The sequence below is a fragment of the Acanthaster planci genome, linkage group LG11 (genome assembly GCF_054643075.1).
Source record: "Acanthaster planci isolate LZ-2023a linkage group LG11, COTS_SCS, whole genome shotgun sequence".
Taxonomy (NCBI): Eukaryota; Metazoa; Echinodermata; class Asteroidea; order Valvatida; family Acanthasteridae; genus Acanthaster; species Acanthaster planci.
Window position 1 is genome coordinate 1,340,707 of NC_141787.1, and position 18,749 is coordinate 1,359,455.

At 41.8% G+C, this 18,749-nt stretch overlaps 1 protein-coding gene across 1 annotated transcript; it reads left to right on the forward strand.

Annotated features, from left to right (window-relative positions):
* The first annotated feature begins 4,114 nt into the window (after positions 1–4,114).
* LOC110975837 (uncharacterized) lies at positions 4,115–10,028 on the forward strand. Its single transcript, XM_022228670.2, has 6 exons — positions 4,115–4,422; positions 5,235–5,274; positions 5,690–5,910; positions 7,144–7,299; positions 7,856–8,140; positions 8,793–10,028. Exons 1-6 carry the CDS (start codon positions 4,336–4,338, stop codon positions 8,976–8,978), a joined length of 975 nt encoding a protein of 324 aa, XP_022084362.2. The 5' UTR covers positions 4,115–4,335; the 3' UTR covers positions 8,979–10,028.
* The last annotated feature ends 8,721 nt before the right edge of the window (positions 10,029–18,749 follow it).

Here is an 18,749-nt window from a genome sequence, read left to right on the forward strand (position 1 = left end):
TTGACGCGCAATTTAAGCGGTCGTCCATTGGGAGCCTGCAAGTCGTGGCGCGTCCACCTTTGTGACGAAGTCACGAACCGGATAGGATGTTGTGTCAACTGATCTCTATATTAGAATTATTGAGAGCAGTGGTTGTATCTTGCCGTAATCACACGAACGCCAAGTTTAAGAACGCGCGCCCATGTCGCCATCGCAGAAAAACGTCTCCTTGAATGGGTCTACAAACGGACAAGGCGCACATCTGTGTCCACAGTGGAAAAACCCAGGTTTTTTTCCGTTTTTGTACATGTACAGTGTACACGCTTTTATTCGGCGAGGTTAAATAACGCATGGGACGCAAGTTTCATTGGTCTCGTGATGGGTCGCCCTGGCCCATCAGCCGTAACTTATTGTAGGAAAAATGACAACAACTGAAAATGCGCGGCTCTCAGGAATGAGTTTCCCTATTGATTTTTATTTTTAGTCCACAATGATTTTTAAAATTGTCTTTTATGACACCGGGCCTTGTATATCGATAACAATTACATGTATTAGTGTCTCGGCAGAAAACTTTTCTGCCGACCTTCTGTTCGAAATCTGCCGACTAGAACCACTTACTAGAATGTTTTTTTGGGGGACAACGGAAAGTGTGTTATAGCCTTTTTTGTGGGAGAAGTCATCACTCATCAGCTCTGACGACAGCCCTTCAACTTTATTTTTGTATTCAAGGCCAATGAAACTTTTTTTTCTTTTCCATTGGTTGAACACTCCTAACTCTTTGTGAAATCTTAATGTCTGTTTCGTGGAAACATTCACACAAATCAGATCGAAAAGAAATGGCGTCTTCTGTCGGTTTTAGGCTATAATTTGAAAGGGAAGCTTCGATCGCAGGTGTCGTTGGTTAGCGTATTCTCATTTAAAACAAATTTAAGAAAGAACTGGTTGTTATTATCAACGATGTGGTGGAAATTTTTGTTTAGAGCAAGAAATTCAGTTTACTGTAATGTGTTCGCATATGTCGTTCGTTTGTACATGCGTCTGCACCTGTGTTTAAAACCTCGCCGGATTACGGAGACAAACCTCATTATGCGCTGACCTATATGCTTTCATACCTTGTGATCCTAGAAACAAAAAGGAAACTGTAAGATGTATTTTAATATGTAACTATAAGATGTGTGTTAATACAACGCTTCCACAGAAGTCATCAGTGCTTCATTTAGAATAAAAAAGGTTTTGACAAGTTCATAAAATTATGGATTTGCCAAAAACACCGAAAAGTTGCTGTTGCCTGTAACAAAGACAATTATTGAACTGTAATTATGCCGAGCTCTGCGGCATTTTCAGGATGTCAAGTGTCCCAATCGTCAGAGCTGTGAACTGTTCTTGTTCGTCATCTCATGTTCTTCATGAGGTAAGATGCCTATTCTATGTGGCATTTTTACCATTTTATCCTCGGATAAACTTTACCCTTATGGCTCATAAAGTTTCTGAAACCTACTTATTTAACGGCCAAAAGTTTAGAGTGTCTGAGAATTTCTTTTGACCGTGGTGTCAGTCCGCAACTCTCAGCCTTTCCTAAATACATGTACATGTACACTCGTCGTTGGAGGGAACGGTGCCGTCTTCAACTCCTGATGAAGTGTATTTGGAAGAACCAGAGTCACGCACCCTTTTCTGACCTTGAACCGATTACTCCCCCCTACCTTTCTACCGTTTGTAGGTCATTAGCAAAATGAGGTTTCGCATCCATTATTAATTGTCTCCTTTGTAGAGAAAATCAGGATGTATTCATCGGTTCTTGGAGTCTTACAGTTTCGAACAAGTACGTCTGTCGCTACACCCACGCAGGCGTCAAAAATACCGTTTTGCAAAGAAAAGACCCACCAAGCTTACAAAATTTCAGACACCAAGAACTTACGATTCATCAATCTCATGCATGCATGCAGCACCTGTAATCAATCATGAATGTTTGACAATTCACTGGCGCCATGCGACATCTATAATCAATCATGGATGTTCGTGACATTGCAGATATAGGAGAAGGACATTGTTCCCAAGTCCACGCAATCACAGAGTGAATGCTGTAGGCTAGACGGAACGATATGCTCTCACACACGACAATCAATGGTGTATGTCCCACAAAGGGGGCGGAAACGTCACCCCCAGCTCCCCACGGTGGATAAATGTGACCAAAAAGCTTTCAAACTGAGCCCTATGTTGTCCATCCATTCAGCCGTCCTTGTCTACGTCTGTAAGCATGCACCCCGAAACATCGGGATGCATGCTTACAGACGTAGATACCCTTGATACCCTACCAATTTGAAATACCGAAATACCTCAACAGGTCTTCTCTGATTACATCGTAGTTGTGTTTTTCCTACAAAAGTGGCTGCTCAAACTATGGCTGTCCTTCAGTAAAAGGATAATTCAAAAGCCAAAAGTAGCTACCACAATACCAGATAACGATATAAGTATTAGGTCTACTGAATGAAAATACAACCCTTCTCAAGATTAATTGGACGACTGTATATTTCCAACAAAATTGGGGTAAAATCAAAACCAACGAATGGGTAATTTCTCTGCAAACGCCAACCGTCCATGTTAATGAGAGTGATCTTTGGGCAGAGAATACTGTGTAGCGAGTGAGCCATGGGGAAAGAAACGATACCCAATGCCAGACAGTCTGGCCCGTTACCTGGTTTGCTTAGCACATACATGTACATCCTTTCACATAAGTAAAATGTGTCTCTGATGACTTAATGAAATGGGGCCCTGGAGATTTTTGGACACGAACTTAAAGTACCTGGCTGGTCAGTGCACTGCAAAAACTGGGGTGTTAAATTTAACACCCGCGGTGTTATCAGAAGACTACACCAACACTATTCACTGGTGTAAAATTTTGGTGTTATTTGGTGTTACTTGTAACACCTTCTAGTGCACTGTAACACTCATAGGTGTGCAAAGTAACATCATCAGTGTTAAAGTAACACCCTATGGAGTGGTCATCTGATAACACCCAAAAGTGTTGATTTTAACACCCGGGTTTTGCAGTGTGTGCTGTTATTTGACCTCTGGCGTTGGAGGTCAACTTATTGAAAAAATTCACTTCCTCTGCTCTGAAGGCCAAAAGGCGTATTACCGAATTTTCCCATTTTCTGCAGCAGAAATGTATGTAACCCTATGTACTGTATGTATGTAAAATAATGAAATATGCAACCCTAAATGTATGTGTTACGTGGTGCTCCAACAGTTGGAAATCTGAAGTTTCCTTCTACAGATATTCGCGTTGAACATATATACAGTCATGTACATGTATACCGCAGAAGCTAAAGTCTTCATGGTTTTTGCTTGTAGAGCTAGAGATGTGGTTTGTCATTCGAAAGTGCAGGTCAAAAAGAGGCCTGCTCGATGCGCACATTGGGGCCACTCTTGGGCGTCTCAATGCCATAAACCGTGCTCCTCGGTATACGACACACACGTGACTGTGGTAGTACCAGACTTGTTTGTCACCTGGAACAGGTAATTGTTACCTGGTGCATACATGCTTGTCTGAAGTACAGCTGTGATTGGTCAAAAGTCCATACAGGCGGGGCTTAATTAATCACAGACATGTCTGTGGGCTTATTGAACCGACGAGGCCTTGTATCGCGCATGCGCGATTCAGAACCTGAAGCTTTGAGGAGATGGGGCCGGGGGGCGTTTCCCAATCGCTGGCCACAGCCAGGATGTAATAGCACGCATGTCCACAGGGGCGTATATTATTTCCAGCCCCAAGTAGCTGATGTTCTGTTGCATAGAGGCTTGGCCAAGTAAAGACTGGTGAACCAAAATAGCGTGTCCTCGTTAAATCGTTTTGTGGTTGGTATTTACACCGTGCCCGTTTTATACTAGAACGGTTTTATTTGCTTATCATGTTACGATTGCCTACTCTCCACGGTGAAACTTTTTGTTTCGCAAACTACAACTCTGATTGGTTAATTTTCAGTACAGACTCTCTTTACAATGTCACGTGAACCCCAAATGACGTAGCGGTGCCAACCCATTACGACCCTACACTCTTCACGTGTGGTTTGGATTCACTGAGGTATCCATTCTTGTCTCATATAGCCTTACTGGCCCTTAGTCCGTGATTGGCCAAATTTCAAACATCACACCATCCAGGTCACGTTTGTTGATCAGTGGCAAACCAGGCCTGTCGTACAGTAATTCAAATTCAAGGCGGAGTTGTGGGGGCCAGAACGAAGCTTTAAACGACGAGGCCCCTCCGCTGGTTGGGCATTCTACTTGCTCCAGCTTCCATGACGCCGAGGTAACGCTGCGTTTTTCGCCGAACAAGCCCATCCGACAACTGCCAAAATGAATGCGCTGACTGTGTTTGCCTCTTGCTGCTTTCTGCTTGGTCAGATGGTGACATGCTCTGCAATGTCTCTCCGTGGCTATCAGGTATTAAAAAAGCAAAATTCTTTAATTGATGAAAGATACGCTAATGTAGCAGTAACATGATTACTGGCAAACTCATGACAAATGTGGGAATCTGGGGGGATTTTCTGCGGGCTAGGTCCCTGTGAACGTATTCTCAGAGGACTGCGACTGGAATATTCGCGAATCTCAGCTGAAAGCTGTTACCCACTGTGCTTTCCGTTATTTCATAATATTTTCGTGAATTTAGCCTGACCGACACTCACAACTACCACTAGAAAGGCCGTGGGTACGTGCACCACCAAACCGCTCGTAACAAACATCTGCAAGTGAAACGAACTACTGCGAACTTTGAACGCAAGCGCGCGATATTGAAAGGGCGACTTGCTAGCTGACTACGCGACTCTGATAATGCTCGCTCTCTAGAGCGGAATGGTCCAACTGTAGACCGTGTTGTCTGTTTTACTACAGACAACAGAGATAAGCAGGTTTTGTGACTTGAGATACGGGCTCAGTGAAAATATTTCTCTCGTTTAAAATGCAACGTATTCATTTAATTCAAAGCCTGAACGATTAATGTCTTTATTACATGTATTTTGATTCTGTAGCATCTATTTCACACTTTCTACACTGAGATTGTACTTGTACATTAACATATTCATGCTAACTCAACAAGAAAGTTTTGGTTTGTAGTTTTAATATTAATTTCGTAACTTATTTTTCTATCTTGAGAGGCAGTTCCCAGGCCCCCAATCTACGGCTAATGTTGTAGAATACAGTATGGAATAAATATTTCAGAGGGATACAATTTGCATATTGATTTTGTTTGCTTTTAGTGGGAAGAACATCTGATGCGGCTTAAACACGGGGGTAGCGGTAAGTTTCTTCAGTCTGAGTTTCTAAGTTAGTTTCTCCTAAGGCCGCATTTCAGAAAATAAAGAAAACTATTTATCGTATATTGTGTATTTGTTGGTGGGTTGATTGGTACTCCAGAGACTCATCGGTGTCCACAATGTAAGACCAAGGCAAAAACATTATCGATTTCCAGAGAGTGAAATGTGATGTACACTGAAAATTGTTCTACATTTCGATTGAATAGTTTTGAAAAGAACAACTCCCAGCAGAGAATTTGAGTGAAATTTTGATATTACATTGATTGAGTCAATTTCCATGGAAGTTTCGTGGCAGCTAGCGAGGTTTCACTGCAATCGATATCGTTGCCATGTCACTCTTTAAATAATAATTTAGAGAGTAACGCTTTGAAACGCCCCCAGGTGTGCTTTGCTTCCAGCTGTGGCCACCTCGAGCCAGCTGGCTGTTTCCACTATCTCCAGGTACAGCACCGTGGATGTCCAGACTTTCCAACAGGACGAGAGCAGGGTATTCATCGGACGGCTTTGCGGTCAATCGGTCGGGGACGCCGTGAACGTCACTGTACTCCTCAACAACAACCCTGGCTGGGAACCCGTCAAAGGGGTGGTGGAGTACTTCGTTATCGATTCCAACTATCAGGTGAGTTCCTCCACGAATTTCGGTTAAAATGCTTCATCCCACTACTTACAGTAAAGCTACTAACTGAGTAATCCAAGATAATGTCAAATGAGAACGGTTTTATTTTCATGACAGATTGGGTGCATCAATCAGCAACCTCAAGTTGTTACAAAACGTCATGGCAACTTGATTTTTTTTGTCATCTTTGTTTTTTAAAAGTAATCCAAATAGGCGTTTTCCCAAAAAATGTTTTAGCTTCTTTAAAACGTTATTTGTTATTAATTATTTGTTTGTTTTCACGGTGGCTGCTTTTGTTTTTTTTCTTTTGTTGATTAGTTGGGTTTGGGTTTTCCTGCCTTATATTTTTGTGTCTTTTTTTTTTCTTTCCTTTGGGGATGGTTGTTGTAAGGGAATAAGCGGCCTTGTTTACTGATTTGGGTATTGTTGACATCAGCAAAGACACTAAGGCGGCTTGTTCCCGTATGTTCACGAACAGTTCAATTTGTTGTTCGTGGGTCGACCGCTCGAACACCGAGAAGAAACAAACAACACGCAACATGGCGGCGTCCATGTACGTTACTTGAGAGTTAAGGTTTGGATGGGTTGAATTCTTTTCTATATAAATAGGAACATTCATTTCTGCGTTTGGGAAAATAATTAATGTTAATTTTGCAAAACTTCCCATTGTCTACATGGTCTATGGCTTTGGAAGCCACCTCTCCACTTTTTGCAGCTGTTCAAAAATCCAAATCTCACTGGTTTTTCCGTGTGTTCCTGTAAAACCCTGACGAGGAGGTGGTGTGTGATCCTGTTCCGAGATCAGTGTTCTTGAGTCGTGTTCCCGCCGTTCGAGCGCGAGAACAAGAAACCCGTGTCAAGAACAGACCGCCCGAACTCGACCTAAGAATAGAACAGGATATGAACATGTGATCTCCCGAAAGCTGTACGGGTCGTCTACCAACTCAACTACTCACACATTTTGTTATATAATTCTCATTTTGTCATACACTATATCTTTGTCAAGGGGCGCCAGTCGTCAGCCATCTATCGTATTAAGTTTAAAGTCACAACACAGGGTCGCAGGTTCAAATCCCGCTATTGGCAGCTTCAGTGTGAACATTTGTTTACGTTTCCCCCCATATTATGAAAGACTTATTTGGCAATCTTTTTGTCTTTTTTAAAGGTTAAATCCAACGGTGCCTTTGAATCTATACTTATATCTTTTCAAATCAAAAATATCTGTTGCTGAGGCAGGAAGGTGTATTGTGCAGCAACAAGGACTCGAACGGCTACGCGACCCCTAACTGTCTGATCGAATCCTGGCCCAACAAGTATGATATTATTATCATAGCCACTGCAGGCTCTGTGTCTGGTATCGCCTTCACCTTGAATGCGGAGTTCTACGATGAGGTAAACTTAAACGCGCACTTTGAAAGGCCATGTTTTCTCCTACCTCTTAATGCGATGACAACTTGGCTCAAAGTTAACATGGGCTTCTAATCAAGAAGTGGTCACTGAAGATCCTGGTCCCCGAATCCATTGGATTTATTGAGCACTCTAACGAGACGGTTACCTGATTATCTTGCAGTGGTACTGCAGGTTTGTTTCACTTTGCAAGATATTTTTTTTATTTCAGCCCAAAGGGTGACGTGTTAATTTATCCAAAATTTGGAACTACCCCTTAGAGCACGAGGGTAGAAATCTATCTTACCACCCTTTGCATGCATCTTCGTTCCCACAGTCCCAAATTTGTAAAAAAAAAACATTTGGATTGCCTTACTTTCAATTCAAGTTTTTCAACTTGTGAATAAGCCGAGGATTGTCGTCTTATGGCACAGACTCATTTTTTATCTTTCATGTTTAAGCATTTCTGTTTGACCACAGCTGCCTCTCAGTAAACTCACACCCCGCCAAAAGGTGACAGGTGGCAGAAATACCATTATTTTTTGCCTCTTTAAATCTTTAGGGTACCGAAGCAGCTTCTTACGTCAAGGCCAATTTACCAGCGCGTCGCCATGCACCTTCTAACCTGGGTGCATCAGTCAAGGAGCTCTCCAGGAAACCAGTGATCCTGACCGAGTCGGTGTTGACGTTCCCTTCCGTCTCCCTTGGCTACCTGGAGGAGGCTCTCATCAGCTTCACCTGGTGTGGCAACACAGAGACGCACATTTTCGCCGTGGCTTCGACTATCACATCAGTGGACGGGGAGAGTAGTTTCGCACAGTACATGTGTAAAACACTTCCGTGCGACGTAAGTCCAGAATCGAACCGGCCACTGGTTCCTTCTTTTTTTACCCTCGCATCTAACGCCCTCTAGCGACGATGGTAACTGGAATTTCCTATCAGACACTGGCTCCTTCCTATCGCCGTTTACAGGGTTCTGGTAGCGGCACAATTTCTTCATGTTGAATGACCTATAGATTTTGGACCCAGTGTAGACAGAACTCGATTGACCGTTAGATATTAAAGTTTAACATTGCTTTGTTCGCGTGCTGCGTTGCATTAAATAAATGCATTTTGACGAGATCAAGAATGGAGCGACTCCCAACTGTTTGCAAACTCTGTACTTCCTGTGCAAAATCTAGGAAAGTTATCAGCCCGCCTCATTACCCTGGAGGGGAGGTAACACTGCCGAAAGAAATTAATGGACAAAAGCTGTTATCACGCACATACGGAGGTGTTGACACTGGGGACGAGGATAAATCTACTCAATGAGTGCGCGAAGAATTGAATGTGCTTCCTAAAGATATTTGTCACAAATAAAAGGTTTGGGAATCAGTGCAAAAAATAAAATGTCAAGACGAAATAGCCACAACGCACTGTCTAGATCATGGAGACTGAACACTGGCCTATTAATCGTGAATCCAGTCATTACTTGTCAATGCCTTGCCTTTCTCACACAGGTTGGTGTGAACAACATCGCTCACAATGGCGACCAACTCCCGAGCAATACTGTCCTGACAGATCCCATGACTAGCAAGGAGAACCTGTACGTCGTGGTCGTCAACTGGGGAGGGCCATACGACGAAGAAGCCAACAAATATATTGGCAATTTTTTCTTCAACGCCAACCAAGTAAGATACTATTAAGAATCGGCTCGGATACTTCCCAACAAGTCATTTCGGTGTTCCGGTTTTCGAGTGCGCATGACAAACATGGCCGATTTCAATAACAAGGCAACTGAACAGACAAACAAAATGTATCATACTCAGCGTACTTTCCAAATTGAATCAATGGCTTCATAGCGTATGTAGTTTCGTAATAACGTTAATTTAGAAGTGGCTACATCAACCTTGTAGAAGTTTTGAAGTGCAAGTTTTAGTCGATATCACACACACTCTATACATTGTGTGATCACAAACACGTACAAAACAATAAGCACCGTTAACTTGTGAAAATGTTTGAAGGGCACACGAATACACGTATGATTGATTAATGCATGTGGTTTGTTTGGTGAAAGGGTTCTACTGTTTGATAACTTTTGTGGGTGGAGGGTTTTTATAAACAGTTATTTTTGAAAGATTAAAACGCGGGATTAACATGTGTCGATATCGTTCCCGCTCTAACAACAAACCCTTAGATTCGCCTTGTTTGCCGGAAAAAACGCACGTGCTGTCTCCACCGTTACTTTATTGCACAACCAAGCGAGATTTAAACTGTCCATTGAAACAATGAAACATGATTCGTAGTGATTAAATGATGATAAAAAACATAGTCCTATAGTCTATCAGTTGGAAAGTGTAGATACATTGCCCGCTTGTTTAAAGTAGAATGATCCAAGCACCTGTTATGTTAGATTGAACCTATCAGAACTGAAACTTCACTTGACCCTAAATTTAACGAACTGATTTTAAATTAATGCATCCTGACAAATTTTGATTTCAGAGCTTCAATTTGTCGACGTATTCTACGTCCCCGAAAATCCAAAGTTCTCCTAAAATTGATTATTTCCTGTTTGTTGTATCTCTTCCTCTGAAGAATGGCAATTTTTATTACGCAGCTATTTTAAAGTGTACGAGATCAGATTACTCCATAATTATGGTTGCAGCTATTAAGGGCCCATCCCGTCAAGTGTCATAAAGGTTAAAAGTGCAGTGTTACTTCTATAATAAAACGTTTGGTGAGAGCATGATTTCCTACTTGATTGTTTGTCTTTTTTGTATATGTATTTTTGTTTGCTTGTTTTTGTTTGTTCTTTGGTGATTAATGGTGTTGGTCCTGTTAGCTTCTCCTTTCCTTTTACTCGCGTCACGTGGATGAGTCTTGATGTAGTTGTCTTTCTGTAATGGCTGAAGCCATTTTGGAGTAGGATTAAGTGCTACGTGAAGAAATGTATGAATTATTAGAGACAGAAACTGTCCGAATTCGCTCCCAATCAATGGCTGTTATTTTACGCGGATGAAACCGAAGATAATTTTTCCATGGCTTGAAACGACCGTCTTTTCAACAAAAAAGAAAATCCCTAATGATAATCACATATCTGTGATTTAAAAAGGGCTTTTTCTGGAAGTCCATTTTATAAATGCACCGAAATATATGAATTTTGGGTTTTTGCATGTTGTTTTTCCTGTGCAAAGTTTTTGAAGTGCGCCACAAGGCGTCACCTGTTTGTTCTCCCAACTCATTGTGGGCACGATTTCTCAGTACATTTTAGCTAGTTCTTGCCGCCGTCCCTAAAATTAATCCTCGAATGTAATAGGCCTTCAGTGTTCAAATTTGGTAGGAATACGTCAGTATCTGACTCAGATGCGAAAAGTCAGATGTTCCTGTGGGACTACCTGCTTTAATACTGAACTATCAACTTAAAGTCAAGGGGTTAAAAATCAGGCAGAGCCCTCAACGGCGACGATTTCGTAATAGGACGCCCTCCCGAGGCCAATAGTAGTAACCTGTAATACTTCGACAGGAGGTCTGAGACTGGTGCTGGTGAGCGAACTCGTACCCATTAACTACATTTTTACCTGATAGAATTATACTATTTTGCAAACATTTGATAGTGTGCTAGGTACAGAATCTAGGGCAGCTTTGCAATGAATGGGTTCTTTGTATGTAGTGCTCTGTTGAATTTTACGTGCATTTAGCAGGTCGGGGACCAAATCACAATCTGGTGACGTCCCCAGTTTCTGCTCATGTCGCTAGTTCAAGCGGCAATGACGTCATTTTTATCAGGTCACGTGATAATGATGTAATTTTCCCTTGCGATTTTGGGTGGCCAACATGGCTGCCGTTACCGTTGAAGTCTATGGCAAAATTGTATCCAATCGCTATTTTGGAAAATCGCCACGGTAAACATAAAATTTGTCACACGCGGTGAATCGATGGAGATGTTTAATGGCAACATTTTCATGCATAAAGTAAACTTCGGCAAAGCTTCATTTTTTCGCAAAAACGTTTTCATCGGCAGAGTTGGACTCGCCTGCCTACCGACTTCGACACATCCAATGCAAGATTCGACCGAAAAATCTCCTCGATCCTCTTTTATAGATACGAAATGAAAGGAAAGTTTCATTTAGATCTTGTTGGGTAGCATTTTTCCTGTAAATTTGATCAATCAGAGGAATTCGTTTTGATGTTTTGGGCCGATAAAGAGATCGATGTCATCTGCGAACCGTGATCTAAAGATAGTTGAATAATTACATTATCATTGCACACACGAGCGGCGTATGCATAGTCTGGCGTAGTCGCTAAATTGTGGTTTGGTCCCCGACCTGTTTAGGCCTATTGCTAATACGCGCTGAAATAGACCGTATTAGCGGGGGATCCTATTTCAGTCAGATTCCTTAACGTAGTGTATTTATTTGAAAACGTTAAATTAAAAAACCATACTACAATATAAGATTTCATTCTGACCCCCAAAATCACCTGGTACCATCCAAATACGGGTTTCAAGTTTATACTGTACGTTCAGGAATACGACTGAAATACGCCGCGAATACGGTCTACGGTTCAACGGGGTCCAGGAAGCGTGTACTGGCGCTAGTGTCACCGCCTTTAAATTAATGGTGTTCAGGACAAATTTTGAACTGACGCAGTTATTACGCAAGTATTAATTTACTGGGTTTTATCAGATGGATTCTTTTTGATAAAGATACGTACCGGTACTACGAAGTGTTCTGCTTTTATGTGTGCTTAACTTTACTGTTTTGCGTCTTTCTGTTGGCCTTTGGAAGTGGGCTGTATGAAGTTTTTCTAGCTTACCAACTGCCTTTCTTTTTCCACATTCTGATGTCACAAACTTGAAATGGGTGTTCCAGTTACCCTGTAGAGACAAGTTCTCCGAAAGCTTATAAGAGTTCAAACATGGGTGGGGTTAATTGTAGGATCAATGTAATTACAATGAACTGAAAATGAAATAAAATTTTCAAGAAACTAGACTTCTAACAGCTAGCATTCAAGTTCATAATATACAAACTGAAGAAAAACGAGGGCAGAATATATTGACCATCAACCGTTAGTTTGATATAGGCCTATGATGGTAGGCCTACTCTCTACGGGTCCTCTAGCATTCAGACGTAGCTTAGGCCTCCTAAAAATGGCGATGAGCAGTGGGTGACCGTTTAACACCCGTCCAGATTTGTGCTTGTTGTGTTAATGTTTTTACTTTGAGAAAAGCCTTTGGTCCTCGATGCAAAGGTCACCCTTAAGGCCAAATCCTCGAATATAAAATTATGTCACATCATAACGAATAACTTGTTATCGCTACATTCAATGGACACATTGCCTGCCTACTCGTTATTTATGTGATACCGGTAGGTGAGAAGTACAATATGGCACGCGTTGAAGACCACACCTTATGATGTACATGCGACAGGTGGATCGATTACAACTGTATGCAAGTCGAATGTCATATTTATCTTTGTGGCTGGGAACATGTGTACAGAAAATCCTTACAGCTTTGTTTGGAGAATGAACTAAACCTATTCTGGTAACAAAATGGCAGGTACGCACACGGCGCACGTTGTCATGCGCTTACGGAAATGCTGACACTGGGCATGAGGGAAAATCTTTTACCCGATGAGACCTCGAAGAACTTACAATATGCATCCTAAAGATATTAATATTAGTTCATTAAGTTGGTTATGAATGAAACCCTTGCGCAGATAATACGGTAAATGAAATGATTTGCTATGTGAAATCAATCAAACAGCTAGATGAGACGTGTCTGTTTTAGTTACAGGCATAAGAAGATGGGGGTTAGGTATAGATTATCTGGTTTGATGGCAGACAGAATTGTGATGCCTGTCATATGAAAATGTAAACCATCTCAATATTTGTGGAACATCTCCGAAGAAGAAGATTTACATCAAATGATGACGTCAAAGAACAAGGGAGATTTATCATTCGGTATAACTTCCAGAATGATGACGTCATTACATTCAGGAGGAATCATAGAAATATTTCTATAAATTCCGAATTTGGGACTGATAGTTTCCAGTTCGGGGTATTTCTTCCACAAAAAGCCCCAAATTTCGAGCCTGTTTTGGATAGAGGCGGGCGGCTACTTTCACAGCTGAGCGCACAGATTTAGCGCTAAATTAGGGGTATCTTCCAGAAAAGGTGAAACAAAAGTATTTCGTGGCTAACCCCCATAAAATTGAAACGAAAAGTGATCTGCTGGCCATAGTCTTGAATAATCTTAAGACCAAACTCTTCACGAGAGTCAACAGGCAGTGCCATTTCATTTCGATTTTGCACTGTTTTCTAAGGGTGCGTATTCGGCGTAGTGCAACTTTAGGGCCTACCCGGTTCGTAAGTGACTTCGTCACGAAGGCGGACGCGCCACGATTTTCAGGCTCGCCCATTGGACGATCGCTGAAGTTGTGCGTTAACTTCCGGTTCCATGGTTCCACGTTAACGGCGATCATTGCTATGTGCAGTGCACGTGCAGTAGGCGTGGTTTAAACTGAAGTGACGTCATACTTACGAACCGGCTAAAGACACCCAGCCTCGTTCAAGTTGCAACGATCTTGCCGCGCCATGGTCATTCATTCATTCTTTATTTTACCACATAACTGTCAATTACAATATGTCCTGATTATATAAGAGAAAAAAATATATAAAAATAAAGATGGGGGGTCGCAAGAAGCGAAAGCTTGTCGAGCAGGATCCTCCAGTACATTAATTAACATCACATATTAACACATAGCACACCTAATACACATAAACATCGCAGGACTAAACCAAAACTGTAGGTCCAGTATACTGCAGTAACCCTGTGAGACATGTAAAGAATTAGACTAATTAAGAGTATACATAAGTAGAGCGTAATTTAGCCTTAAATTTCCTTTTGAGTAAACGAAAATTCAGTATACATGTACTTTTACAGAAACTTTAAGGGAATTCCATAGCTTGGGACGCTGATGCTCAACTGTATTTTGAGTAGCAGTGGTAGGCCCTATGAGCAAAAGATTGATGAAATTTGGTACTGTCCAGTGAAGTGATCATACACTCCATCCACACCTAAAAGGAAACAAATTATTATATGATTGATGCATGAACGTCCCAAGATGAAAAGAATAAATATCATCCTTTTTAAGTGCTTTGCAATTATAAAAAAAGAGGACGAAGTAGGTGGTACAGTTGATTATTCTTATGACCTTTTTCTGTAATTTAAGTATTCTGTTTGTTTGACGAATTCCACAGTTGCCCCAAGCCAATACTCCATATGTTAAGTTAGGTAATACTTGTATTAGGGTACTATAAAGTATATGCAATGTGCCTTAAGGGAAGAATGTTTTCAGTTTACGTATAACACCAATGTTTCTCGAAATAATTGCACAGATAATTATTATTAATGTGTTTTTCCCATGAGGGTCTCTCGTCTACATATAAACCTAGAAATTTCACATATTGAGCTTTTAGAATTTGTGTATTGTCAATGAAGACATGAGCCAACTTACAACATTGTTTATTGATGAAAAACGTAAAACTTGTCTTGTGAATATTGACGGATGGTCTGTTAGCTTTAACCCAGTTGGAGATTTTCTGAAGCTCAAAATTAACATATCCATAAAGTATATAAATAGCCGGATGACTACAAAAAAGCTGCTGTCATCAGCAAATAGAATAAAAGAAAACAGATCATTTGTCAAAATCATTGACGTAAACTGAAAATTAAAAGTGGTCCCAGAATAGATCTCTGTGGAACTCCATAACAGTTTGTACTGGATTGAGACTGAATATTATTAATAGATACAAACTGCTGACGAATAACTGCTGAACCACTCCAAGGCTGTTCCCACCATGCCTTGCGCAACTTTTGAAATACGCACGCGACTGACTTTACGTTCATGTACGTTCTTCCTGAATAGCCAATCAGCGTCAGTTTCTATATTCTACACGACCAAGGCTAGGCTAGTGAAGGAATGCGCACGTACGTACGCAGCCCGTGGAGTATTGGTCTTGGTTGCAAAACGTTATTGTCTGTAGCTGTGTTCGTGTAAGTTTTGCCAGTCAACAGAGGGCGCTATGTGAAGGACGAGGCCTGTATTCGCAGTAACATGTTAAACAATACATGTGCACGACGTCACTACGCAGAACTCACGCTGCATCGAAAACCCATTTACAGAACACGGACAATGGCGGATCGGCAACGGACAGACACGCTGCAAACAACACGTGGGTGCGGTTCCGGTGGCACGTGGAGTGACGGTAGTATACTGAGCGCATGGCGGTCGCTTTAATCCGTTTATTTTCCCGACTTTGTGTGTCATCAAGACAACACGTAAGCTAAGAAATCACTAATTAGTCTCTAAGGAATCGCTGGATGGAACGCCTGACCTACGTGATATGGAGTACATGGTGTCAGGTCAACTCGCCCCCTGACCGACTTGCCCCTCTTATACTCGCCCCCTCTTATACTCGCCCCCTGACCGACTCACTTCTTACCAACTCGCCCCCTGGCCGACTCGCCCCCTGACCGACTCGCCCCCAAGGAACGTCTAGCAAATATGGCCGGCCCAATGGAATTGAATATCTTTGAGAGTGTTTTTAATTTATTTACCAGTAAGGGGACCAGATAACAAGTAGGCTAATCTTCTTGTAGTGACCCGATATCCAGTTCTGTTGTTATGTACCCGGTTCAGATAAGTGCTAGCAGAGTCGACCCAAAATGTTTAAATTTATTTTTGTAATATTTTTTGGAGTGATTTTATCTCACATATACTGCAAAAATTGATTTAGGTTCTTGGATATATGCTTTTTGTGTGATGTATAAAGTCATAGTGGTACACTAATGTCAATTTTAACGCCCCCATTATTAATTTTTTTATTTGCGTAATTTTTCTTCCTTTTTTGGAATTGAATGTCTTTGAGAGTGTTTTTAATTTGTTTACTAGTAACGTGCACCAGATGACATGACTGTTTTTCCATGACGTCATGGCACCGACGGTGCATGCTTGGACATTTTTTAATATGGCCGATCAACAATGGGATCCTTGATGACTGTACTCGCCGAATAAATCAGTATTTAGCGTTAATTGTGAACTAACAATTGCATCCTGTGAAGTTATCGGAACCTGAAAGTGTGTAACGACCGTTACACCCTTTTTCATAAATCATGTCTACTTAACACTTCCGTAGGTTTGCGTCGCCGGACGTTATGCCTAATATGTACCATTTTTTTATCCGAAATAGTCAGCAAAGTTAATTAATATGGTAGAGTGTTGGTGTTGTGGCGCACAAAATCCCATAGACAATACACAGGAAACGCTGCACCATGGCCCATACACACAATAATACTGAACTAGTTTTACCAATATCAAAAAAATATTGTTACCCCCCAAATTCCACAGAAAGGGAATATCCACCAAGCTTTAAACATTTTAACTATCATAATTATCAACTTTGAGTGCCCGCTGCAAACCCCAACCTGTTTTTAAGGGCAGCAATCACCAATTCCATCTCTGACTGATTGTATTTTTTTAAATGGTGAATGGGCCGGCCATACGTGCTTGGCAAACTTAGCGGGCAAGTTGGCTTGGGGGCATCTCGGTCAGGGGGCGAGTCGGTAAGGGGGCGAGTTGGCTAGGAGGCGAGTTGGCTAGGGGGCGAATTGGTAAGGGGCGAGTCGGCCAGGGAGCGAGTTGACCTACAATCGAGTACATGATGTAGGCATAGCCCGGGTTGGACGTTGTCTTCATTTTATTACGATAGTATGGTAAAGAGTCCACCTGGGCTAGAGTAGGCATAAGTACAATGCATTTTGCTTTTATTATTCCACACTTTTATACAGGAATAAAATTCATAGGCCCTTTTTTAATATCTGCACTCCATGTTGAGGCCATGGAGAACGGACAAGACCATGTTGAGACTAATCCTACATGTCAGCAGGACATGTAGGACTAGGATCAATCTGTAGCGGCAGAATACATGTACATGTATTTGTCAATTAGGCACTCCATACTTTACAACTTCCGTTGTCAATGCATGCTGGGATTGAAGGATGTTATGTTGATTATGTTAAGATGGCTGAATGATGATTGATTAAAACCTTTCAGCGTTAATCTTAATAGTTCGTCTGTTGTCCCGTTGATGTCTACAGCCCAGTTGAGCAGCATCGAATTGTATGTAACAATATTCTTCCCGTTACACTGGCGTAGTCGGCAGGATGCGTTTAAGGGACTGAGATATTAGTGGATTATGACAAACTCTTTTCAGTTTCATGTCCATGTGATTTTTTGCCATCGCCGTTACCGTTTCGACATGATCAGATATGAATCGCATTCTGTGTTTTCTAACAATCCACTATCGACTTTACAGAGTGAGAGGATGTTGTGTGACCCTTAACTAACTTCATATATGCCGAACTGTATTTTACAGAGTTTTTTGGGTACACTATTCCCTCTCTTATCGGTGCCCTTCTGGGTACCGTCCAGTGCTCACGTGGGATTATCGTGTTGTATGGTGCCAACATCATAGTCATGTGCACCTAAATTATAGAACTGTGTTGCATAAATCAGGATACCATGAACAATGGCTGATAGAGCGGTCTATCTACATCGATTTACGGCCGATCACATTGCCAATCTCTGTGAACTCAATCACATAGACACAAACGAGGTGAGGACGATGCAAGAAAGAGTCGCAAGCCTGTGCGACCTCCCTCACATGATTGAGGAGACACCACAAAAACAACCAAGTGGATTTGGAGTTCCTGAACTCGTGAAATTCATCCAGGAAATGGAACACACACGCCAGTCACAGACAGAAAAACTGTGCAAATCCTTGGTCGATGCTGTTACTGAGTCGACTAAGAAACCTGAGCTGGGCCCTAAGCTCCCGGATTTTCATAAACTAAGCAGCGATGATGATATCACGTGTTACTTGGCCACCTTCAAGCGCCTAGCAACTGCCGCAAAAAAGCCTAAAATGAAATGGCCAAGGCAACTGGAACCCTACTTAACTGGTAGAGGGCAGAAAGTTTTCTACGGGTTGAGTGAGGAGGACAAACAGGATTTTGACAAGATCACAGCTGCGATAGAGCGGAAATATTTTCGCACCCCAGAAGCCTACCGAATGCAATTCAAGTCAGACTTCATGAAGGGTGATGAAACATTCGAGGACTATGCGAACAGGCTTGAGCACAATTTCTTCAAGTGGCTTCAAACCGAGAAAGCCACAGCTGAAGTTCCAGAAGTCAAGCATTGTTTCCACATAATCATGATGGACCAGCTTCTGTCCACAGTGCGAAATGATGCCCTACGCCTCAAATCGCAAGAACGCACATTTAAAACTGTGTCCGAACTCGCACGAGCTGCAGATGAGTATTTGCTCCATCAACGAGCCAACAACCCATCCACCCACAACAGCCTCAGACACAACCCAGTACCTTCGGTTCCTGAAAAAACTGTGCCTTCACC

What these genes read in the sequence shown, in the direction of transcription:
- LOC110975837 (XM_022228670.2), top strand. Translation starts at nt 4,336, where the DNA reads ATGAATGCGCTGACTGTGTTTGCCTCTTGCTGCTTTCTGCTTGGTCAG. An exon ending in GCTTAAACACGGGGGTAGCG is followed by an intron (nt 5,275 to 5,689) that starts GTAAGTTTCTTC and finishes CTTTGCTTCCAG; the next exon opens with CTGTGGCCACCTCGAGCCAG. An exon ending in TTATCGATTCCAACTATCAG is followed by an intron (nt 5,911 to 7,143) that starts GTGAGTTCCTCC and finishes TTGCTGAGGCAG; the next exon opens with GAAGGTGTATTGTGCAGCAA.